Here is a 27,355-nt window from a genome sequence, read left to right as displayed (position 1 = left end):
ATTCAAACCCCGTGACTCCCGTGAAAACAGCCTTGTCTATAGTTTACACAATAGCGATGTTAAACACGTGTATACTAGAAATACTAGTTGATCTTTCTAACCGTTCCTGATTCTTCCCTATGGAAATGTGTATAACAAAATCATGATGATTTTAGGTTGGACCCAAAGAATATAGATAGATTGTAAAAATAAACCAGCAATGTCACTAATGTTTTAGAGGATCTGATTTGATTGGAAATTAAAAGTTCCAGTGCCCTTTTTGAGAATCATAAATAATTGGAGGGTAATCAGCCTTCCAATTCTTTTTCCCCTAAAAAGACTATCAAACAGTTCGTGGTAGCGAAATGTAGTAAGGAGTGACCTGGCACAATAGTAAATGAAACTTAAAAAAACGGAACTTCGATCCTAAAATATATATAAAAAAAATCGAATTTTTATGCTGATTTTAAACATATAAGTTTCATCAAATTTAGTCTTTGTCATCAAAAGTTACGAGCCTGAGAAAATTTGCCTTATTTTGGAAAATAGGGGGAAACACCCCCGAAAATCACACCATCGCATTCAGTGTATCAGAGAACCCAATTATAAAAATTTCAAGGTCCAATCTACAAAAATGTGGAATTTCGTATTTTTTGCCAGAAGACAGATTACGAGTGCGTGTTTGTTTTTTTCCCCAGGGGTCATCGTATCGACCAAGTGGTCTTAGAGTGTTGCAAGAGGGCTCATTATAACGGAAATGAAAAGTTCTAGTGCCCTGTTTAAGTGACCAAAAAAATTGGAGGGCATCTAGGCCCCCTCCCACGCTCTTTTTTCCCAAATTCAACGGATCAAAATTTTGAGATAGCCATTTTGTTCCGCATAGTCGAAAACGATAATAAATATGTCTTTGGCGATGACTTACTCCCCCACAGTCCCTGGAGGAGGGGCTGCAAGTTACAAACTTTGACCAGTGTTTACATACAGTAATGGTTATTGGGAAGTGTACCGACGTTTTCAGGGGGATTTTTTTGGTTTGGTGTGGGGTTGAGGGGAGAGGGCTATGGGGGAGGATCTTTCCTTGGAGGAATATTTCATGGGGGAAGAGAAATTCAATGAAAAGGGCGCAGGATTTTCTAGCATCACTATTAAAAAAAAAAAACAATGAAAATATAAACATGAAAAAGTTTTTTTCAATTGAAAATATGGAGTAGCATTAAAACTTAAAACGAACAGAGATTATTACGCATATGAGGGGTTCTAAAAATGCTTTAGTATAAAGAGCGAGGTATTCAGGAGGAGATAAATACTTCGCTCTTTATGCTAAAGTATTTTTAGTAATTTCAGTTATTTATTCTACGGCCTTTGTGATTCAGGGGTCATTCTTAAAGAATTGGGACAAAACTTAAGATTTAGTGTGAAGAGCGATGTATTAACGAGGGGACAAACGATCTCATATATATAATCAAAAATATAAGAATATAAAAGTTTGAAACGTAAGTTAATTCTTAAGTTACGTACATTTTTTACTAATAAAAACGTTCGTTAAAAATTAAAAGTTCTAGTTGCCTTTTTAAGTAACCGAAAAATTGGAGGGCAACAAGGCCTCCTTCCCCACCCCTTATTTATCAAAATCGTCTGATCAAAACTAAGAGAAAGCCATTCAGCCAAAAAAAAGAATTATTATGCAAATTTCATTTTAATAACTTTTGTACGGAGAGCCGAAATCAAACATGCATTAATTCAAAAACGTTCAGAAATTAAATAAAAAAAACACTAGTTTTTTAAGTGAAAGTAAGGAGTGACATTTAAACTTAAACCGAACAGAAATTACTCCGTGTATGAAATGGGTTGTCCCCTCCGCATCCCTCGCTCTTTACGCTAAAGTTTGACTCTTCGCCGCATTTCTACTTTTTAAAACAATTAAAAACTTTAGCGTAAAGAGCGAGGGATTGCAGAGGGGACAACTCATTTCATATACGGAGTAATTTCTGTTCGTTTTAAGTCTTAATGTCGCTCCTTACTTTCAGTTAAAACAACTATTTTTTTTATCTAATTAAAATTAATAAAATAAGTTTTTCAAGGGAAAGTAATGAACTCTATTAAAGCTAAAATGGACAAAAATAGAATATAATAATCTACCAAGCGTAAAACTACCTTGAATCACCATCATTAAATAATAAAACTAAAAAACGAACAAAAATTACAATAAATAACAGAGTAAAACTCAAAACGAGCAGAAACTAACATGATTAGGGCTCACAACCCCTATGTGTTCTCAAGGCCAGAATATAATCTGGACTTTACTGAAAAAATTTAAATGTTTTCACTTTTATAACATCAATAAATTAAAAAATTATTGAGATTTTAAGGAATAAGTATGAGTATAAGCATAAACTGACAATGCATATTCATTTTTAGTTTTTTTTTTCGTTAAAGTGCAAATTATGTTTGGGTTTTGAGAAGGCATGGGGGCTGTTATCCCTACTCCATTTAATTTCTGCTCGTTTAGAGTTTGATTCGGTTATTTATTATAATTTCTGTTTGTATTGGGTTTTATCTATATATTGATGCTGATTTGTGGTAGTTTTACACTTGATAGATTATTTAATTCTATTTTTGCCCATCTTTGTTTTAATGGAGTTCCTTCCTTTCCCTGAAAAGCTTGTTTCATGGAACAAGTTTTTTTTTTTTTTTAAATTAATATCAATAGAACGCCGTCCTTACGGAAACACCAACCTGTCATAATGCATACCAAAATACCATATTTATAGATTTTAGTAAACCACATGATTTGTGTTTGATCGCATTTTTTTGTGTAGATAAACTCTTTGGCCCATATTTTTTCAAAGTTGCCCCCATCTAAGACAAAATGGCTTCAGATGTGCTTGTTATGCTTGATACAAAAATAGAGATTTTGATAGACCTTTGCAATCTATTGCCAGGAAAATATCTCTGATAGCAAACCCTTGTTATTCCCATGATGTATGTTATTCGATTGTAGACATTAAATATATAAAATGTATTTGAGTCATAGATTCTATTATTTTACCTAATGAAATTCTTTTGCCTACATTTTTTTTATATTCAGCTTCACTCAGTCGTTGCATAAACATTTCTATGTACGCGCCTGTCATGATCAATGCCGGAAGAATTTTTATGAGCCATTTCTGATCCATTACCAGGAAAATATAAAGCACAATAAATAATCATTATTCTAATGATTTCTTCACGCACAGCTTTGCTGATTAAGAGATATTGTTTGTTCATAATTACTGGATTTCGTTTGACTGAAGGTCATTTTGTTAATAATTAATGTCGTGCATCCAGAACATTGGATTCCGTTCGCTGTCAGCGGTTATCTATTTTATGCACTGTAGTCAGTTGAGCAAGGAAATTCAGTTCTAGAAGATGAAAATTATTTTGCAGATTTCGGCCGTGCTTTTGGCTGTAACAGCCATGCCTAAGGTATATTTTTGTCTAAACAAATTTTCGTTCAGTATAAAAAATCTTCAGTCCTTTTATTAATCTCATTTAGGAGCTCCAATTTGCAGAGAGGAAAGTGGCGTTGTCCAAATTTTGAGAAATAGATTTTTTGTATAGGTCTATTCACCAAAAAAAAAAAAAAAAAAAAAAAAAAAAAAAAAAAAAAAAAAAAAAAAAAAAAAAACTCACTCCTACGTGAATTGGGACTGTCCATATACATGCAATCAAGTGTATTTTAATTCTTCCGTTAATATTATAGCTGAACTATTAAAGCCAGTAACATGAAATCTTTACAGACTGTTCTTGGAATCACGGGAAATAGAATGGATAATAGAAAATGACTTGAAAAAATGAATAAAGGAAGTATGATATCATGATAAAAACGGGAATGGTAACTGTTTTCAGATGTTGGCCGTTCTAAAGATTATAGTTAACTTATAAGAGTGAAAACTGGTGCAAGTGTCGACAAAAATACTATCAGCACCACCTAGTGCTTGGAGACACTTTAATATTACTGTAATAATGCACTAATAGACTCTCGTAATAAAATTGACATTTTCTTACAATACAAATAATTAATTTATTTAGTGTGATTGATAAAACAAAGGTAGCAAAAAGTGTCTGATCTCAGTTCTTGATCGAAAAACTATTATGAAGTTTCCAAAAATGATAATTGTCGTCAAACAGTAGATGGCACTGATGTTTTTTTTTTTTTTTTACCGACACTAGAGCCAGTTTCAAGCCTTATAAGGTACCGACACTCTTTTTCCCTTTCGACCTATATGTTCTTATGAATATCCTCCGTTACTTTATCTATGAAAACAATAGTTAAGTTTTGCTAAAATTTTGTATGGATATATGCATTGTGGTGCACATATTCTATGATAAGTCTTTCAATATATTTTTGCTTCGTTTTAGTAGATAAATAATATGGTCAAATGATCATTATATTCTTATAAATAGATCGCTCAATGAAGGTACTGCAAGGTTCGAAGGCCTGAGCAATTGATAAAGGTTAGAGTGCCCGGTTTTTTTCGAGTAGTGATATGGCCCTTACTTCATCTAGGGCAGGGCTGTAATCAGCTCGGGCCTTTGGCCTACACAAATGTGTACCCGACCAGGTTTATAGTTGTTTTATCCGTTTCCAAGAGTAATACCTTCCTTTGGAGGGGGTAATCAATCCTATAACCCTCTTTATCTGTGTAATGCAGAAATACTTTTCGGCACGGTGCTCCAACATGGTCCTATCAGCTCTGACGGCCCCACAAAAAGTAGGTAAAAATCATCTTTACCTTTATGTGAGTCTTTATGCGTCCCGTTACGACTTTAAGAGGGATGTCTTAGTACTACATTGTCTGGTGCTTCATCTATTAGAGGCAGCTCAAAACAACACTTTCTATGCCACATGTTGCTTATGCACGGTGCTATTAGTGCCAATTTCCAAATAGTATCTTCATTAAGTTGCAGCTACTGCTACAACCCTCAAAACTCTTATGCTCAGAATAAAAAGCTTCTTCTTATTTTGTCTGAAGATGCTGATGTTTAATCTCTGCGTGACTTCAGTGTTTGCGACAGCTCGGATCGAACCTCGAACTCGGTATTCCCAAGGAGAGATCAATTCACTGTGCCACCAAATGATAACTGTGCCACCAAATGATTCACTGTGCCATTCCAAATGGAAAATTTCAAACTGTAATTTTTTCCATACAGATCGAAAGATTGATCAGGAAGCATTGGATAAATAAACTTTCAACATATTGAACTTGATTTTCGGCTAAACCCAGTTCTGAATATTAGATAAACCTCCCATATGAATTAGTATCAAATTAACATAAGCCTATTAGTTAATCTAGTAAAGGCAACACACTAGCCCATAGTAACCTGTTTAACTTAAAAAAAAAACTTTCTGCATACTGACCATGGTCTGAGTTGTGTAGGTACCAATTTCCTGATTCATTACCTTGGGCCGGGAATGCAATGTGTGGTTGGGGGCAAATCATCCTGCTATATCCTGCTAGAATACGTATAGAAAAAAAAAAAACTACAACAAAAAACTGTCAAAGGAGGAAGAATCGCTATTTGAAGTAGATTCAAGAATAGTAACTGTTATTCTGGTTCTCAGAAATTATGTTAAATTGAGAAAAAACTGAATCATTTGAATCACCATAGTCGAAAACTCCACGCAGGAGAACTACAGTCCTCATCATGAACAACAAGAAAAATCACTTTTTCGCATTAAAACCAATGATGTGTCTCTTTTGTCATTGTTTCCCCCAGGGGGTTGTCGTACCGAACAATTTGTCGTAGAATGTTGGGAGAGGACTCATTTGAAAGAGACTTTGAAAGCCAAATTCAGTGCCTGTTTTAAGTAAGAAAGATAGAAAAAATGTAATGTTTGAGAAATACTGCATTTCCGTATACATGATGGATAACACACGTGTCTTCTGAAAAGTTGCTTCTCTGAGACGTAACATCATGTTTCAGTGACTCCTTTGCTTCATTCCATTAGATGTCGTCATATGGTTTCCGCTATAATTTTTGATCCCCAACAATTGTGTATAGACCAGGTGACAACCCACCCCATATCCAAGGGGAGGCTAGGGGGTTTGATTCTCCCACATAAAAAATTTTTTCGCCTCGTAAAAATATAACAAAAATAGATATAAACACATATTTGATGAGTTTATATTATTTTTTTTAGATCTAGGAGAATTATTTGAATCCAATAATTAGAGTTCGGAAAATATTGACATTACTGTGTGATCAATCTTTAGAAATCAGATATAAAGCAGAAACACATCATCAGTAGCAAATAAAATAGTAAAAGTTGCATGAATAATGAATTGAATCAATATAAGAAGTTTTTGCAAAGTAGAAAATAATTTTGAATGTAGATTAAACGCTATTGGTTATTTATACACTTTTCTATACTTGAAATAAATTTCTAAGATAGTTATATACTTGTATTATACTGACGTCTTCATATATTAGCTGCAATGGAAATGCAACAACAAAGACTAAGCAATGGGAAAAAGACATGTTGGAAAAAGTAAAACGAACGGTAAAGACAAAGGTGCTGCGAGAGCTGCAAAGAAAAAGCTCAATCAAAAGAAGCCGAATGATACCTCACTCAAGCTGTATCTTGCCGAATGGGGACTGGCTTTCAGGGAGTGGCTATTTCATGCCATGAAACTTGCTCAGAATTCAATAGTTTGGACCAAAAGGTATGTGAAGAAATGCATGGTAGATACCTTGCAAACACAAAAGAGAAGGAAACGAAGATAGAAAGCTTGAAAAGTATATTAGCACACACGGATTAGATAATTCACCTCGGGCTCTAACAACCATTTCCAAGAAATCCTTACTTTTAAAACTGCCGTTGTTTCCCCAGAAAATTATTGTAAGACCTACCAGGGCTGACATACACACACGAATATTGTTTCTCCATAAAGTTTATACAGCTCTAAGGATCAGCTTCCTAAATTGGACTATTAAATGTAAATCACCAAAGGTTTTCGAGAAACTACGAAAGGCATTGATAAGATGTAAGAGCCATTTTTGACTTAGAACCCTGACTAATCAGAAAATTTTAGGAAAACAATGAAAGAAAGGTTGGATTCTAAGGATGAAGGAATCAGTATGTCATCCTCTAGGAAGAAGTTTTAAGAACAGTGACATTAGTTCACGGAGATTTAAGGGTGGGACAAAATTTATCTCCAATCTGGGGAGGGGATCGGATATACCTTTCTTCAAGTTTGTCAATACAACCCCCAAAAAGACATTTTCAATGAAAATATTTTCGAAATTTTTTCTTTCAATATCCAGGAGGGCAAAAATTCAGGGGGCATATCCTCCCAATTGACACCATCGATTAATATAGGATTTGGACAATTAAGAACTTTAGTAGAAGGAGTAAAGAAGGAAGTTTTAAACTGACTAGAGCAGAGAAGAGCCTGCGAAGGCTTACAAGTGCTGCAATGAGTTTTCCTAAGAATTTTAAAAACAATCTTGAGTTTTTTAGGGATTTTAGACAGATTTGCACAAAAACCAGGTTAGGTATGGAAGTTTGAAGACCAAATCAAAATGACTTCTGTGATTGGCTGGCTTAAAATAAGGATTGTGATCTCGTTTTACTCCTAGTCACGCAGCGTATAATTGTTAAGAATTTAAGGAATCCACATTCAGTTGTTTTTTTGAGCAAATCAATAAAAGAACAAAGAAGGTTTTTCAACTGAAAGTAATTAAAACTTCCAGCGAGGAGAAACCATTGCTGGGTAGGGAATTTAAAGTGGCGAAACCCTATATAGGCCAGTGTATTCTCCTGATGAGCCCTTGTGTTGGGTTGTTGCCTCTGAATTATTTGTCTATATTATTTTTTCTATTGTTTGGTATGACGACTTAACTTATTGACGACATGACTATATTATTATTTATGTTAATTGTCTATGGCTATGCTATTTATATGTATTGTATGGATAGTAGGGTTAAGGCCTCATTCAAGTGCTGGTCTATATTAATCATAATTTAGGAAAACAATCTTCCTTTTCTCCTTCTGTATAAATATTATATATATATATATATATATATATATATATATATATATATATATATATATATATATATATATATATATATATATGTGTGTTTTTAACTACGTAAAACTTGCGAATATACAACATTCTTTGCTGTCCCATTGTCTGTGCATATAAATAGATTGTCAGGTTTGCCGACTCTTGAACATGCTACATATAATGGTCCATGGGAAAACAATCCGTATTCAGATCTATACCTGATGATTCTAATGATTGCCCTTGAGCTTTGTTGATGGTGATTGCTAATCGACCATTCCCTGTGTCGCCGTCGTCATTTATATATCCCCATTTGCCCCCCGGCGTCCCCTTTGTAGTTGTGTCCCGGTGTCCCGGTCTTCATTTATATTCCCTGTGTCCCGGTCGTCATTTTTGTCCCGGTGTCCCAGTCTGTGATTTCTCTTTGAGTGTCCCGGGCGTCATTTATATTCCTTGTATCCCGGTGTCCCGGTCGTCATTTGTGTCCCGGTGTCCCGGTCTGTATATACATTCGTTTTTGAATTGGTCTTTTTTTTAGTTTTTAGTTTTTTACTTTTTTTATAGTTTTTTAGTTATACCTCATGATTCTAATGATTGCCCTTGAGGTTTGTTGATGGTGATTGCTAATCGAAAATTCCCTGTGCCCCCCGAAAATTCCTTCGTCATTTATATATCCCCCTGTGCCCCCCGGCGTCCCCATTATAGTTGTGTCCCTGTGTCCCGGTCGTCATTTATATTCCCTGTGTCCCGGTAAAGCGTGCCAAGGAACCACAACAACAGTATAAAAACAGGCTTGCGGCTGATAGAGAAAGCAAGAAAAGAAAGCGTGCCAAAGAACCACAACAACAGTGTGAAAACAGGCTTGTGGCTGATAGAGATAATAAGAAAAGAAAGCGTGCCGAGGAACCACAACAACAGTGTGAAAACAGGCTTGCGGCAGATAGAGAAAGTAAGAAAAGAAACCATGCCGAGGAATCACAAAAACAGCAAGAAAACAGGTTTGCGGCTGATATAGAAAGTAAGAAAAGAAAGCGTGTCGAGGAATCACAAGAGCAACCTGAGAATTATCGCCTGGCATTCAGGTACAGCCCAGTTGATGATTATAGCTTGAGTAGATGTGTTCAAATCGGTACTACGTCTAATATTTGTCCCTATTGCAAGGCCTTGAAATTCAATGGTGAAACAATGGGAATGTGTTGCGCCTCAGGAAAAGTTAAACTTCCTTTACTGGCTGCACCACCAGAGCCATTGAAGACTTTGCTTACTAGAACTACGTCAGAATCTAAGCGTTTTTTTTATCACAGATCAGAAAATATAACTCATGTTTCCAAATGACGTCGTTTGGTGCCCAAATCGAAAATCCAGATCAATTTATGCCTACTTTCAAAGTAAAAGGGCAAATTTATCATAGAGCAGGGTCCCTTCTAGCATTCTCAGGCGAGAATCATAAATTTTTACAATTGTACTTCATCAGTGATAGAAATTCTGAATTGAATGCACGTTGCGAAATTTCTCCCGACGTTGAAAGGACAATCGTTTCCCAATTGCAACATCTTTTCCACGAAAATAATAATTTAGTGCGTCTGTTCAAAACAGCCATCGATTTGATGCCTACTTATACGCATAAAATTGTTATTTCCGCTGACAAAACGCCTCCTGACCAACATGTGCGTAGATACAATGCTCCAACTATCGACGAAGTGGCAATCGTTATGGTCGGTGATCAGTTTTTACCTCGAGATATTATTTTTCATAAGCGAAACGCTCAGTTGGTAAGAATTGCTGAAACTCATCGATGCTACGATGCCCTACAATATCCTATCATTTTTTGGGATGGAGCCGACGGCTATCACTTTAATATTAAATTGATAAATCCAGCCACTAACAAGAAATGAATAAGAAATACAGTGCAATGCATTATTATTCCTAGAGACTAATGATTCGGCAGGGTGAAGACAATTATATTTTAAAATGCCGTCAGTTGTTTCACCAATACATCGTTGATATGTATGCAAAAATTGAATCAGAACTTTTGCTATTTATCCGTCTGAGTCAGACCAAGCTCCGCTCTGAACATCACATTCATTTGCGAGATGCAGTTGTAAACGACGGTAATACCACAAACGTTGGAAGATTAACGATTTTTACCTTCGTCATATGCTGGCAGTCCCCGTTATATGCATGAATATGCTCAAGATGCTATTGCGTGTGTCCGTCTCTATGGTCGTTCAGACTTATTTATTACATTTAGATATAATCAATCTTGGGACGAGATACAGCAGCTTTTATTGAAAGGACAATCGGCGGTTCATAGACATGACATTATGGCCTGTATCTTCCGTCAAAAATTGAAATCACTGATAAACTACATAGTAAAACTTGAAGTGTTTGGGTCAGTGCGATGCTGGATGTACTCAGTGAAATGGAAAAAACGAGGATTGCCACACGCACATATACTAATCTGGCTACATTATAAAATTACTTCTAATGAAATTGATGATGTGATTTCCGCTGAAATACCTGGTGAAAATGTCGATAAGGGGTTATATGATATTGTTGTAAAAAATATGATACATGGACCTTGCGGTGCACTGAACGAAAAATCACATTGCATGGCCAAAGGAAGGTGCACAAAGCAATATCCTTGACTTTGAGTACCCAGCACAATTACTGGCAATGATGGTTACCCACAATATAGAAGAAAATCTACTGAAGATGGTAGTAAAACAGCTATAATAAAGAAGCGTAACGGTACCACCATCGAAGTAGATAACCAGTGGGTTGTTCCATATTCCCCTCTATTATAAAAAACATTTAATGCACACATAAACGTTGAATACTGTAGCTCCGTAAAGGCAATCAAATACATATGTAAATACGTCAACAAAGGCATTGACATGGCAGTTTTTGGCTTGCAGTCCAAAATCAGTGGTATCGACGAAATCGTACAATATCAGGCTGGAAGATACATAAGTAGTAATGAAGCTGTTTTGCGAATTCTTTCATTTCCGATATATGAACGTAGTCCAGATGTTGTTCACTTAGCGGTACATTTACAGAATAGTCAACGTGTTTATTTTTCGAAACCAAACCTGCAACAAAGAGCCCTGAATTGACCGGATACAAAGTGAACTGCTTTCTTTTCGCTATCCAAAAATGATTCTTTTGCAAAAAAACTGCTGTATAGTGAAGTACCTTCGTATTACACGTGGAATACTAAAAATAAAGTATTTGAACGTCAAAAACAGGGTAGGTCAGTCGACGACCAACCTACCATCTTCAAAGATACCACGATAGGAAGACTACACCGTTTGCCCCAATCAACACGAATGCTTCTTTCTACGCCTGCTTTTGGTGAATGTACCCGGTCCGACGTCCTTTGAGTATTTGAGGACTGTAAACGGTACTATGCATGACACTTACCGTAGTGCATGCCAAGCTCTGAATTTATTGCAGAATGACCAACACTGGGATAACTGCATCAATGACGCGTGCGAAACGTCAACTCCAAGTCAAATTTGTGCATTATTTGGAATCATACTAACAACTTGCTCTCCTTCAGCTCCTACAGATTTATGGGAAAAATATAAATGTCTTCACCTAATCGTACCGCTGCTGTTTCGACATGTGTAGAATTGAATCATGAACAAAGTTACAGTACGAGTGATCTATTGTCGTATGTACAAAATAATATTTCCAAGTTAACGTCGGAACAAAAAGACATTTATGATACGATAATGCATTGTGTCGATAACAATGTTGGAGAAATTTTCTTTTTGGATGCGCTTGGAGGTACTGGTAAAACGTTCGTGATAAAACTGATTCTGGCATCAATTTGATCAAAAAATGATATAACGTTGGCGATTGCGTCGTCTAGAATAGCCACAACGTTGCTGCCTGGTGGAAGAACTGCTCATTCCGCTTCGAAATTGCCTCTGAATTTGCATTTTACAGAAACTCCCACGTGCAATATTTCCAATTAATCTAGGATGGGTGAAGTATTGCAGCAATGCAAACTTATTATTTAGGACGAGTGAACAATGGCACACAAAAAATCGTTCGAGGGTCTGGATCAATGTTTGAAAGATTTGCGAGGGAATTTGAAACCCTTTGGCAGCACATTAATATTGCTTGCGGAGATTTCAGGCAAACATTACCTATAATACCTAGATCAACCCTTGCAGACGAAATGAATGCTTGCCTGAAAAATTCTAATTTATGGGTTCACGTAAAGACATTAAAATTAACTACAAATATGCGTGTCCGATTGCAAAACAATGACTCTGGTCTAACACTTTCAGATCAATTGCTGGCAATTGGAAACGGAAAGCTCCCAGTAGACTCAATTTCAGGACACATACAACTACCTGCTGAATTCTCTAATTTAGTGACGTCCAAAAATGAATTGATTGAAAAAGTATTTCCGAATATTCTAAACAATTATAAAAATAATAAATGGCTAATTGAAAGAGCGATTCTCGCACCCAAAAATATAGACGTCCACAAAATCAACAATATTGTTTTGACCAAGATTCAAGACCAGGCAGTCCTTTACAAGTCAGTCGACACAGTTTTGGAACCAAAATGAGGCGGTTAATTATCCATCTGAATTTTTAAATTCCCTGGATCTTTCAGGGTTTCCACCACACGTGCTACAACAAAAAATAGGCGTACCAATAATATTGTTGCGTAACATAAACCCACCAAAGTTTTGCAATGGCACGCGACTTGCCGTAAAAAAAAATTGAAAACGTAATAGAGGCAACAATCTTGACAGGGCCTTTTGAGGGTATTATATATATATATATATATATATATATATATATATATATATATATATATATATATATATATATATATATATATATATATATTTACTACGGGTGGGCTTTGGGGGCGTGAATTGCCCCCACCAACTAGGTGTTGGTGTAAGAGCCACACCTACAACTAGTAAAATATAAAAATATAACATTAATATAATATGACGGTGTCATATTATATTGCTCGATTGCTTGATTTGTTTTGGTCTATGTACCCTTTTCGAAGAATCCGTTAAATGGTATCAGGCACTGACCTTTTGTTTATTGACATTAAAGTTAATGAGTCTTGTATATTTAGAATCGGCATTAATATCCAGTTCTTTTTATATATTATCTGCTATCAAAATTTCCTAGTTTAGAGTTTTTGTTACTATAGAGCCGAGTCACTTCCTACTTACAGTTTGTTTAGGAAGGGTGTGCGAAAGCACAGGATGGCTGGCTCCCATCCCCCCATTGCATTTCCTTTCTGAAGGGCCAAGAAACGGAAAGCAGCACCGGCGGTACGGACTGCAAAGTCTGATGCCGTATCCTTTACCTTTTTTACCTTTGCCTTTTTTTTACAGTTTGTTTGACAATTAAAAATGATTTCTGGTATTTAGAAGGTACAGAAGGTGTTAACCCTATTCCTCATTATTAGTAGTGATAACATAATCTGTTTGAGGACGCCCATAGCAACTACTCTTTTTTTCTAGGTCGCTAATCGTGAAGAATCTTAACGGCGATTCCCTCAAGGCGTAGGTGTTATTCGTTTTCTTCCAGATGTAATAGTTTTCCTTGTCGTGTAATAGGACTTCCATGAATTTTTCAATTTATTGAGGTTGACACAATCTTGCGTGAATTATTAGATTTTACGATCCGCGTCAGTATCATTTTTGTATCGGAAGAATATATATCTACATTTTATTTTTTAAAGTGAAGATGAACTATTCTAAGAAGGATTTTGTACATGATAGCATTGTAGTAGCATTAAATGCTACCAAAGAGAAATATTTGAATTATGAAAAAAGTGCTAATGGTAGCAATATTGGATATGTATGTGAGCTTTGTCTTGACAGAGAGGTGTTAAATTCATTTAGAATGCCAAATAAATTCAACATTAGTGGTGATGGTGGGTATACCAGAGTAATATTCCCAGATATGATACCACGCAAAGAGAATGCGAACATAAAACTTATAGCTGATGACGAAGGTAAACTTCTTACTACTGTTGGTGGTAGGATTTTACCCACTGATAGATCATGCCACCATCTTTCTGGTATTAGTATTCAAAAGATGGATGAAGAAGACAAACCTACTCCAGTACCAATGTCATTTGCTATGTCTTATCTATGTGTCAAAACTGCAATCTATGTTAAATAATGTAGCAATAGACAGAGAAATCAGAAGTAAAATAAAAGGACATTGCTAAATAACATCACCAAGGATGAAATGATGAAAAATAAAGCACCGGAAGACAATAATAGAACTATCGACAATTTATCCACAGATAAACTCATTTTAAACAATAATAAGAGTGGTGAAATCAATGATAAAGTTGTTAAAAATTGTATATGACCTAAAATGTAAAAAACTGCCATAGCAAGAAAGAATATAATGAATTATTTATAGAATGGGTTCAAAACATTATTTTTTTTCATTATGATATTCCACACACCGTTATATCAAGAAAATAGTTTATTGCATAAATTTATTATTTTATCCTTATTTTTAGGGTACGTAACCAACTCCAACGTATAGAATGTTTTTTTCAAAAGCTGGAGAAGCAAGAAAAGGAATTATTTGAGACAAATATACTACTACCGGGCTCATAAGGGGTCTACTAGAGAATGAGATAGGCTAACGGATTTTCTCTCCTGGCGGAGAGACAGAGAGAGAGAGAGAGAGAGAGAGAGAGAGAAAAACACACAAAGACAGAAAAATAGGGACACAGAGACAAGCAAACAGACGGTCAGGCACACAGACAGAAATAAAGAAAAGAGAGAGAGAGAGAGTGAGAGACATAATCACACACAAACTACCACACAAAAGCATACATACAAGCACAGAGAGAAAAGCAAACAGACGATGGCAAAAGCAGGCAAAGACAGAGACAAATGCACAAATACACACACGAAGAATTACAAACATGCTAAGAGATGCAGAGACAGGCTAGTGGACGCTCATACACACAGGCCTAGAGAAAGAAAAAGACACACAGACATGCAAATAGACCTAGAGATAGACAAACACGCAATCAGAAACACAAACATGGAGAGAAAAAGACAAAAACAAACACAAACACGTAAAATCAGACACACAAACATACAAAGACAAACACAGAGACAGACAAATACTCGGTCAGACACACAGACACGTAGAAAGAGACAAAAAACACACAAAAACAAAAACAGAGACGGCCACATAAACACACACAGACAGTAAAAAGGACACAGAGCCAAACAAATACACAGTGAAATATGTAAGCACAGAAAGAGAGGGACACAAAAAACACAAACACACAGAGTCAAAACTACAAAGACCAACACATCGACCGGTGAACACATCGTCAGACACAAAGTCACGGGGACAAACCGACAAAACCCACGCAAAATTACAGAGTCAGACACACAAAAACAAAAATACAGACACAAAGACAGGAAAATACACGCTCAGACAAACAGGCTTAGAGAGAGAGAGAGAAAGAAAAGAGAGAGAGAGAGAGAGAGCAACAAACACAAACAAACACGCATAATTAGACATGCAACAGACAAAGACGGACACAGAGACAGACAAAAAGACAGTCAGACACATAGGAACAACGAGAAACACAAAAAAACACAAAAACTCACAGATTCAGACACACGAACACAAAAGACAGACGCAAAGACAAGCAAACATACATTCAGGCACACAGGTACGGTGGGTGAGATAAAAACACACAGAGTCAGACATACAAATACAAAAGACAGACATAGTAACAGCCAAACCTACAGTTGCAAGCAAAAGAACAGAGAGAGAGAGAGACAAAAACACATATAAACACACAATGACAGACCCACAAACAGAAAAAGACAGAGACAGAGACAGGCAAACACAGAGTCAGATACAAAGAAAAGGGGAGAGAGAAACAAACCACACACACAAACCCCTCGAATAAAACAAATTAACACGTAAAGATAGACACGAAGACAGGCAAAAAACCAGTCAAACACACAAGCACACAAGAGATAAGAAAACACACAAACCCACAGAGTAAGAAACGCAAACACACAAAGACAGATACGGAGACAGGCAACTGTACAGTCTGAAGCACAGGCATGAAAACTCATATAAACTCACAATGACAGATATACAAATACAAATAGACAGACACAGAGACAGAGAAACACACAGTCAGACAGACATAAAAGATGCACAAACACACAAACGCACAAAACAGACAAAAAACAGGCAAACACACAGTCAGATACACAGGCACAAAGGGAAAAAGGACAAAAGCACACACAAACACACCGAGTCAGATATAAGCATTTAAAGACAGACACAGGGAGAGGCAAACACAGAGTTAGACGCACAGACATGGAGAGAGAGATGCAAACAGACACACACAAACACACAGAGCTAGACACACAAAGAAAGACACGGAGACAGGCAGACATTCAGTCAGAAGCAAAGGAAAGGAGAGAGAGAAACACACCCTACGCACAAACCCACAGAGTAAGAAACACTAATAACAGATAAAGACAGACACGGAGATAGGCAAACAAACAGTCAGACACGCAAGTACGGTGAGATAGCCTAAAAAGCACACAAACACACGGAGTAAGACACACAAACACACAAAGCCAGACACAGAGACAGAAAAATGTACGGTCTGACGCACAGGCACGAAGAGAAAGAGACAAAAACTCCCATAAACATCTAGAGTCAGGTAAACAAACGTACAAAGCCAGACCCCGAGAAAGGCAAAAACACAGTCAGATATACAGCCAAGGAGAAAGAGAAATAAGAAAACACACACAGAGTCAAACACATAAAGACAGATACTGAGACGGGCAAACACTCAGTCAGACACACAGGCATGGAGAGAGAGAGAGACAAAAAACCCACGAAAACACATAGAATCAAAAACACAGACACAGAGACAGGTAAACAAACAGTAAGATACACAGGCATAGAGAGGGAGAAAAAAATATATAAACAGGAACACACAGCCAGATACAAAATCACAAAAAGATAGACACAGAGACAAGAAAACAGACACTCAGACAAATGCATAGATAGAGAGTGAGCAAAAACACCCACATAAACACACAGAGTCAGACACACGAACACACAAAGAAAAACACAGAGACAGGAAAACAGACGCTCAGATACAGGCACGGAGAGAGAGAGAGAGGGAGAGAGAGAGAAAAATACAAAAAACACACTAAGACAGGCACACTGACGCTCAGACACACAAACAAGGAGAGAGAGAGAGAGAGGGGGAAAAGCTTATACAAACACACCAAGTCTGGCACACAAATACACAAATATAGATACAGAGACAGACAAACATATGCTCTGACACACAGGGAAAACCCAGAGTAAGACACACGAAGACAGACACAGAGACATGCAAACACACAGTCTGATACACAGCAAAGGAGAAAGAGAGGCAAACTAAATGCACAAACCCACAGAGTAAGACACACAAACACAAATACAGACAAGGAGACAGGCAAACAAATAGTCATACACAAAGGCACGGTGAGAGAGACAAAAAACACACAAACACACTGAGTAAGACAGGCAAACTTATAAAGACAGATACAGAGACAGAAAAACACAGAGTCAGAAAGACAGGCACGGATAAAGTTATTATTGTTTCAAATGAGTGTATCAGTGGGTAAACTATCTTACACTGAGTAAGACAGGCAAACTTATAAAGACAGATACAGAGACAGAAAAACACAGAGTCAGACAGACAGGCACGGAGAAAGTTATTATTGTTTTAAATGAGTGTATCAGTGGGTAAACTATCGATGGTACTAGGAATGTTTGCAGGTGCTTTGCTTTTCATCAATTCATCCTTGGTGATATTATTTTACAATATGTTTTTTATTTTACTTGTGGTTTCACTTGGTGTTACAACATAAGTTTTATATTAGATTGCAGTCGACACATATATAAGATATGACGAATGATATTGGTCCTGGTGTGGGCTTATTCTTATCTTATTTTGAATTTTAATATCAGGAAGATGGTGATCAGATCTATCAACGGGTAACTTGATACCAACAGCAATAGCAAGAAGCTGGCCTTCGTGATCAACGAAAACTTTTAGGTTCGCATTTTCTTTGCATACTATCATTGCTTGAAATGTTACTCTCGCTTATCAACTACAACCACTACTGTTGAATTTTTTGGTATTCCAAAGGAACTTAGCACCTTACTGTTATGACAAAGCACACATACATATTCAATAGCCCATCCATCAGCGGTGGTTTTATAATTGAAATATATTTTTGTAAGCATTGAATGCTACTACAACGCTATTATGTACACACACCTTCTTGGAATATTTTGCCTTCACTTTTGAAAAAATAAGTTGTAGGTGTTTATTCTTCCGATGCACAGAAAATACTGAAACGGACCGTAAGATCTAACAAGTCACACAAGATTATTTCATTCTCTATAAATTCAACCATTCATGCAAGTCCTGTTACACAAAAATCACCTGCATCTTGAAGAAAATTAATAACACATGCACCATGAGATAATCGTCGTTAAGCTTCTTCGCGGTTAACGAGCTAGAAGAAAAGAGTGGCGGCTATGGGCGTCCTTAAAGAGATTGAGGCATCACTACAATTATTGTATTTTCCTTTTAGGCATGACCTGGTTATTCATTGTAATTTCTTTTCTTTTTGGGTTTCATTCGTTTATTGGTAGTGATTTATGGTCATTGGAAATCTAATTGAATATACGAAATATTTTTGAAATATAGCGTACCCTTCAAGTATTATTTTGCTTTTATCTTGCTCGGCTTTGGTACTATATGGATCCTTGATTTTCTTTAAGAAAAAACTTATTTTGTGAATAAATTTTGTAAAATTGTTAACCCCCCAAAAACTCGATTCGAAAAAAAGCTTTGAAAATATTCGAAATCGATTTGAAAATGTTTTACAAAAAATAATAAAAATCAATATTAAAACCTAAATTGAGCAGAGGTAAAGTCGCATAATATCCCAAAATTAAAATTAATAAATATTATTATGAATAAATAAATAAACCCCATAACAAGAACAAATCAAAATAATTCATTAAGTCAAAGCCTAAAACAAACATAAACTATTGAATTGAAACAATGATTCATTTGCTGATTAGCTTTTCCAGAATTTCGCTTCAACAAACTAAACAGATAGCATCGAAAATTACCAAGGTTTGGTTTTAAATGTTTTTTTTAAACATCAATTCTTTTTACAATTAATAAAAAAACATAATCTAAGGAGAAATTTTGACAAAAAAGTCCTTTAAAAATAAAATAAAATTAAAAGTCACGAAATAATTTTTCTTTCCTAAAACAGTTTTTAGCATTATGATTCTTTTCTGTTTTGCTGATAATTTGACAAATACACAGCGTTCGACATACTTAACGTTTTCAGTAAAGCGCAAATGATACAGACTCCTAGAGTTTCTGAAAGGACAACAACATCGAAATATTTTAGGGTAGCCGTTGCTTTTGAATTTTTACCAAAATTGTAATCTTCTTTGTTGTTGGTGTTGCTGTTGGAAACCAAACTGCATCTCATTATCTTTGCTGAAAGTCTTTTTCAGCAAAGATAAAACGATACTCAAGCGATAGACCCACCTTTAATTTTAGTAATTTATGCTAATTACATTTCGACTTTTTATTAATTTTGATTGCTATGTGTTATAGAATAAATTTATTCTGCTTTAGAAGTATCTGTCATTTTCATACATGGAGGGATCATTCATTTTCATTTCTGCTCGGTTTTGGTTTTAATTTTGTTGGTTTAATTCGAGGTTCACGGATCTCACGGTGGACTCTTCGAACTGGACCAAAAAAATTATATCGAAAAAATAGAAGGGCATTATCTTTGTAGATCGTTTAGTTTTAAACTCTCTTTAGCCTACTTTCGCAAAGTTTTATGGCATTGAATTTTGAACCTTTTCTCTTTATTACTTCAGTTTATTACACAGCATACAATCAAATGTATTATTAGTGACAGAAGCACATTTATGGACGAAAATAAAATTTGAAATTTTACCTAGTGGCTTAAAGCCAGCTAAAGAAACTCGATCTATTTCAGTGTGCAGATTTGTCTTGGAAATCTCAGAATAATATATCAAATTTAGCAAACTACGTATGATGCTAACCTTTTTGGATAGCAATAAATGGAATCTAAGATCTTAAAACATTTTTTACTATAAGCCTAACTACAAAAGACATCTTTTCAGAAATTTGAGAATATTTTGGATCGTTAACATTTCGTTTCGTTTACATTTTTTTTAATAATGGGTTTTTGCAAGTCTTGGGGAGTCATTTCTTACTTTGTTACCGTGATTGTCTGAATTTTGTGAATGTCATTATCCACCACTGAATCTCCAAAATATCTTTTTTCTCCTTGGATTTAGTCAGCTTTGCCCGTTAACTTGTTCAGTTTTTTGTAAGATTTGATGGTGACAGGTTTGATTAGGTTTTAACCGCATTTCTGAGACTTATAAACTAATTTAACCTAACCTAACTTTTACCATCAAAGCATGCATAAGACTGAAAAAGCTTATTCGTAAAGCCCAATTGAATCCAAGCAGAGAAACAAGAATTTCGGACATTCACTGGTGTTGAATAAAACAGCAAATCTTTTGTCCATGTTTGTTTTGATACTGTATTGTCATCCGAATATCCTTTACCTTCGCTCTCTTGACCTAAATTCTGACTATTACTTCCATTGAATTGATTAAAATAATCACGGAAATAAATCAGTTATAATTTTTAGAATTCAATTGTCAACCTGCATGTCTACTACGAAAGTCTTTGCCCTGACAGCCGAAACTTCATTAATAGTCAGCTTGTACCAACCTGGAATGAACTTATGGACTTCATGAACGTAACTATGAACCCCTTTGGAAAGGCAACGGTAAGATCTTATAATGGGCCTTCATTTAGTCAGAGACTTAGGAATCGTTTTGCGAATCAAAGAGTAAGGCCGGTAAGCATTTTCTGCATGGTTTCCAGAAAAGCGGCTTCGGTAACCAGGAATTAACCCATTGGTCAGAGTTTGAGTTGGTTGCAGGTGTAGGACCAGAGTTGCCACTCTTAGTGATTTATCAGTAACCTGCCCATCGATTCTATTTTGACTAGAGGTTTTTAGTTATTATAAAAAATAGTGGTTTTACAGTTTTGCAAGTGATTCTTTTCTAAATCACGAACAGCGGAAAAGTTCAAATACAAAAATTGTTGCTATGCATGACACGTCCTATCTTCTTAAGAAAGGCACATTAGACTTTTTCTTGAAGCCTAGATAATTAAAAAATATTTTTTTTCTGCTGTTTTCAAAAACAAAGCACCGCAAATTTTTAGTTTTACCCTCATCTAGGGATTTTTTCCAAGGATTGTTAATGAGTTAATTATTTTTCTGGCGATAACTCTATTTAAGACAGGAGATGGTGTCTTCTATCAGAGAGACTAGTAATATGCCAAGGTAAGATAATTTCAGGGGAAAGCTTGTCTTTCCTCCAAAATTATTAAAATCTTCAATTTAAAAGAAAGCTTGTCTTTCCCCAAAAATAATGACACATCCAAGTCTTGTACAAAATTTATCAAATAAGTGGTAAACTTTTTGAGGTGCAAAAAAATTTCACCTCCTAGTCACATTTGGACTTTCTTTTGTCAGAAGGAGTCTCATTTAAGTCATCACCAAGGCCATATCCAGAGAATAGTTTACGGTTTGAGCCCCCCAACCTTCCCCAAATGTGTGTCCGACTCGTAAAAACGTAAGAAAAATGAATAGAAACAGTAATATGAAGAGTTCTTGGAATTTTTTTTAGCCCCCCTGAAAAAAAATCTCCCAGAATAAAATCCTGGATACGGCCCTGGTTCTCACTGTTTATACAGCTTTATAACTCATTGCCGACTAATATTCTTATTTATTTGCTTTTGCCGTTTATTTTGAAGATCACAGCTGAATGTATGTACAGGGTCATAAAAAAGGAATAACAAGAAGGCCATCAACAATTTATTAGGCTATAAAGTTGTATTTACAAGTACAGGGTCATGAAAAAGGAATAACTACAAGGCCATCAACAGTTATTGGGCTATAAAGTTATATTTAGCCTCACTGACGTACATGTGTTGCATTGTCAAACGCTCAGAATTTTTTAGTCTTAGATATATTGCACTGGTGGTATGTTTAGAAACGAGTGCTATTTGTAGCCTTTTTACTGCTAAAACGTCCATAAAGCGCTCATTTTGTCATCTAGTTCATGGGCATGTTTAAATAGGCTATAACTATGTAGGGCTGCGGAGTTGGAGTCATAGAGACGGAGTTTTGGTAAATTTTTGCTGAACGGAGTCAAAGTTGCAGTCGGTACATTGAGATTGTCTGGAGTCGGAGTTGGAAATGGAGTCGGTTATAATTGATAAAATCTATTTAAATAAAACTTTAAATGGTTGTGGAGTCGGAGTCAGAGGCATGGAGTCTCAATGAGTTTCTCAATTTTTTAAACCCCTCCCCCGAAAAAAATACCCCCCATCCCTTCCAAAACAGAAAACAGAATAAAACTCCTGGATACTGCCTTGTAACCTATACAAGACATTTTTAGTTTCGGCTTCCTCAGAATGGATCAGAGAAAAGTCAGTCACGTTACGGCCCCCTTTAGAATTACTTGTAATGTAAGTCCGTCACAGTTGGCAATTTTTTAATCAGAGCCAAGTGCATCTTTCGTTGTGGAGGCTATTAAAAAACTAAGGGCTTAAGACGGTTTTTAAGGGAGTACCTCCCTCGCTGACCCCTCCAAGGGGAGTTCACCCTCTGGAAAAGATATCTTTCGAACGCAGTTTGTGAAGTGTCATTTTATTAGGGAAAGAAGAATGAAGAGGGAATTATTAATGCTACTGCTAAAAATAACTTATGATCATCTTACACATCCAAGGTGGCCGGGGAAGAACAAAAGCCTCAGGCTTAGGTTTTTGGCCATGGCGATTCTAGTAAAGATTTTTAAGGTTTTCTTTGGGAAACTGAACGACAGAGCTATTTAAGATGTCTTGTGAGAGAGAGGGAAGTAGGAAGGTGTAAAAAACAGCCCTTAGCATAAAATAGGAAATCTCCTTTACATATTGCAACGGTCTTTAATCACTGCTACGAATTCCCCTTAAGGCCCTATTGAAAATGATCCAGAGCGGTGGCAGGATTGTTTTAGAAGCTCTTTCAAACAGTGTGAATTCATGTTTGCCAAAAGGCCTACTGCAAGAAATAATTGATTTGGGTGCGGATGAGTTTTAAGAAAAAAAAAATTCACCCAGCCTTTCACATCCAAGAGGAACGGACCCGACAGAGGTTTTCGCTTCATGATAGCTCAAATGAAACATGAATTATCAGAGGACTTGGCTTCTCAATCGTGAATGACAAATTCAGGGTATCAAAGCCGGAACTCCTATTGATTGACTGATGTTTTCCTTATTTCAGATGGGTTGAGACTGGAAATCCATATACTGGCTTATTTTTCATCCCAAGATTTTGGCATATGAGCCACAGCTTTGTTTTTATACACAGTAGAATGAACCATGATAAAGATAGCATTTCGCACAGAGGATTCACAAGATTTTCCCTTAAGAAACCGACATACCAAAAACCGTGGGTGCTACCCTGAGGATCCAAAGCCACTGCTCTATGTTAAAAGGAGGCAAGCCTAACCATATCAACATGGAGAGTGTTGCTTAAAAACTCTCAAGAACCTTCAGCAGACAGTCCCAAGTGATAGAGACTCTCCAAAAACGTAGAATTTCATCAACATATCTCTCTACCAGACTTTTTGAAAAAAATTTCTGTGTCAAGAGATAGCGTTATTACGTTGTATCCCGTATGTCAGCAGCTCAACCCACCCCTGATATTATGCACCTAGGATGTCTAGTCCCATTAATTTAATGCAGAATCTAAATTGCTCGTTCACTCTCAGCATTCGTAAGTGCTTTGATGGACCTTACAAATGCATAAGAAGAGACTTGTAGACGCATACGAGTCAAAATGAGTATTTCGTCGGTTGATATAAGACTTACCTTACCTTAGACTTTACATCTCACAGTGCCACCAAAGGCACAAAGATCATCCACGAAGAGTCACAAGTCGTCCAGCATGTGTGCCACCACACTGATGTAAGACTATGGATTCAAATTCACTAACAATTAATCTTTAAAATCGTACAACGTGATAAAGGCAAAGAATACAGCATTGGATTTTACAATCCCTATAGACGGTGCTAACATCTGTTTCACGGCCCTTCATCAAGGAAGCACAATGAGGGGTTAGGGACTAGTATAGTCTGCTTCCGCAAACCCATCATGTTCAGCTTCCCCAGATTTCTCAATAAAACAATATAATGACCATAATTTGACATAACGTAAAGAAACAAATATGAGTAAGATTTCATTTACAAAACCTTGGCAATAATCCAGAATTCTTTTCGATTTCTATATGTTTAAATTCAGGGCAAAGTGATGGTAACAGAAGACAATAAATAATAGGGTGGCCATAACTGTCAGAGAATACCCATTTTCGGATCAAAAGAGATATGCATTAAGAAGCCTAATTCCTTTGAAATGGCTCCGGAATGTATTCAATTAAAATATGCTTTACAAGACTCAACATGGATAGAATTAATGCTTGGTGATCTTTCTTTCTCTCTCTCTCTCTCTCTCTCTCTCTCTCTCACTCTCTCTCTCTCTCCCTCTCTCCCTCTCTCTCTGTTTAGAACATTATGGAATCAATTAGGATAGTATGGCAAACGACCGCTTTATATTTTCAAAAAAAAAGTTGCAGCATCGAACCTCCACCAACCACAAATAAATTTTAGCTATTGTGTAGTAATTAAGATTAAAAAGGTATATAAACAATTTACTTTGTCCATGCACTTTTTTCTTAGGTCCACGACTAACATAAATTTGTTTCTTTTTTTTCAGTGTAGTCAACACTATACTTGAAATATATATATTTTTTTTTTTATCAAAAATCATTTTAAACATCGGAATTGCATAACTAGAGACCAAATAATTAATATATCTCGGGAAAACTATAAAATCTTATCAGTCCTGTCTGAAGTTCAAGAGAAACATACTATCTCTATGCCACTATTTGCAAATACCAAGATTCCAAGAATTATTTCAAATGAGAAAAATCGACAAATAAGTCCGAACGGTATAAATTAAATACGCAGGAAAATCTGATATTTTTTTATAGACGGTCCATATTTTCTGGAAGCTATGGTCTCGCAATACAACCCAACAACACAATCCATTTTCATCATGTTGATATAAAAGAAAATGGCACAGGGAATCACCGGATCTTTGAGCAAAAGCCTTCAATAGCTCTTACAAATATTCATAAACATCAATTTTAATCAGAAAATAGTATGGAACTATCACAAGAAATGTTCTCAGTTTAGATATCTTACCAAGGATCAGATCAGGGACCTTTCCGGCAAAATCGTCATCGTTCACAAGTTTTTTTGTACATTGCAAATCCCTCTTGAAGAAAACTAGAAGGGACTAGAGCGTTGTTTCTCCGCCAGAAGTTGAGGATCTATAAAGGGGAGAGGGCGGCCAGGATCCCATAAACAAGATTCATGGTTGTTTTCAAAGGCTTTGTCCATCGTCGTGATTGCAAAATTATTTTACATCAGCTTTCGCGTTTCTTACTTTATTAAATAAAAAAATGACAAGTTTTTTTTTAACTGCAAGTAAGAAGCGGCGTTAAAGCTTAAAACGAACAGAAATTATTCCGTATATGAAAGAGGTTGTCCCCTCTTCAACGGCCCACTCTTTACGCTATAGTTTGACTCTTTCTCACAACTCTAATTTTTAAAACAATAAAAAACTTTAGATTAAAGAGCGAGGTGCTGAGGAGGGGACAACTCCTTTCATATATGGAATAATTTCTGGTCGTTTTAAGTTTTAATGTCGCTCGGTTTTGATTTTGGCTCACCGCAGATGAATAATTAAAACGAAATTTGCGTATTAATTTATTTCTTTTTGGCTAAATGGCTTTCTCATAGTTTTGATCAGACGATTTTGAAAAAAAAAGAAGATGGGAGAGAAGACCTAGTTGCCGACTAATTTTTGGTTACCTAAAAAGGCAACTAGAACTTTTTGAATTTTTTTTACGGACGTAACTTATGAATTAACTTACGTAACCAACTTCTATATATGTATATTTTTATTACGCATATGAGGGTGTTTGCCCCCTTGTCACTACCACACACTTTACACTAAAGCTTGAATTTTGTCCCAATTCCTTAAGAATAACCCTCGAATAACAAAGGCCATAGAATAAACTGTTGAAATTACAAAATATACTTTAGCGTAAAGAACGAGGTATTGTCGAAGAGACCGACCCCCCTTGAATATGTTATAATTTCTGTTTGTCTTATGTTTTAATGCTACTCCTTACTTCCAGCTGAAAAACATTTTTTTTATTTATTTTATTATTGTTTTTTTTTAATAATCCCAGAAAATCGTGCGCTTCCTTCATGGAAATTCTCTTCCCTCATGGTAAATTCCTCCATCAAAAGATCCTTCCACGTAACCCCCCTCTCTTCCTTCTTCCACCACCCTCCTCTCAACGCGAAAGTCTCCCCCTGAAAACGAATGTACACTTCCCAATAACCTATATGTAAACAATGGTGAAAACTTGTAACTAGCAGCCCTACCCCCGAGGACTGTGGGGGATTACGTCGTCCCCAAAGACACAATTGATAGGGTTTTTAACTATGTTGAGCAAAATGGCTATCTCAAAATTTTGATCTCGTGACTTTGTGAGACAAATGAGCGTGGGAGGGGGCCTAGGTGTCCTCCAATCTGTTGGCCACTTAAAAAGGGCACTAAAACTTTTAATTTCTGTTAAAATGAACCCTGTCGCGACGTTGAAGGACCACTGGGTCAATGCAATCACCCCTGGGAAAAAACAACAACAAAAAACAAGAAAACCAAAAAAACAAAAAACAAGAAAACAAAATCCGTGATGTTTTTTCTGGCAAAAAGTACAAAATTCCACATTTTTGTAGATAGGAGCTTGGAACCTCTACAGTAGGGTTCTCTGATACGCTGAAACTGATGGTGTGAATTTCTTTAAGATTCTGTGGCTTTTATGGGGTGTTTCCCCCTATTTTCTAAAATAAGGGAAAATTTCTCAGGCTCATAATTTTTGATGGGTAAGAATAAACTTGAAAAAACTTATATATTTAAAATAAAAATAAAAATACGGTTCTTTTGATGTAACTATTGGTATCAAAATTCCAATTTTTAGAGTTTCA

At 36.0% G+C, this 27,355-nt stretch overlaps 2 protein-coding genes across 4 annotated transcripts in view; one reads left to right on the top strand and one right to left on the bottom strand.

Annotated features, from left to right (window-relative positions):
- LOC136026069 (GILT-like protein 1) overlaps window positions 1-24,970 on the bottom strand; it is a 63,080-nt gene extending 38,110 nt beyond the window's left edge. Inside the window, exon 1 of one of the 2 annotated variants that reach the window (XM_065702264.1) lies at window positions 24,947-24,970. In XM_065702264.1, coding sequence (XP_065558336.1) covers window positions 24,947-24,955 — 9 coding nt within the window. In that variant the 5' untranslated portion in view covers window positions 24,956-24,970. Of the gene's footprint in view, window positions 1-6,873; window positions 6,957-24,946 lie in introns of those variants that run through there. The other variant, XM_065702265.1, reaches the window with a different exon arrangement.
- Window positions 3,277-27,355, top strand: part of LOC136026068 (GILT-like protein 1) — a 35,298-nt gene continuing 11,219 nt past the window's right edge. Inside the window, exons 1-2 of one of the 2 annotated variants that reach the window (XM_065702261.1) lie at window positions 3,277-3,444; window positions 20,830-20,970. In XM_065702261.1, the coding sequence (XP_065558333.1) occupies window positions 3,388-3,444; window positions 20,830-20,970 (198 nt within the window). In that variant the 5' untranslated portion in view covers window positions 3,277-3,387. Of the gene's footprint in view, window positions 3,445-20,829; window positions 21,043-27,355 lie in introns of both variants that reach the window. The other variant, XM_065702260.1, reaches the window with a different exon arrangement.

Source organism: Artemia franciscana, chromosome 4 (assembly GCF_032884065.1).
Source record: "Artemia franciscana chromosome 4, ASM3288406v1, whole genome shotgun sequence".
Classification (NCBI taxonomy): Eukaryota; Metazoa; Arthropoda; class Branchiopoda; order Anostraca; family Artemiidae; genus Artemia; species Artemia franciscana.
The sequence above is the reverse complement of the archived record's forward strand: the minus strand, read 5'-3'. Positions and strand labels throughout refer to the sequence as shown.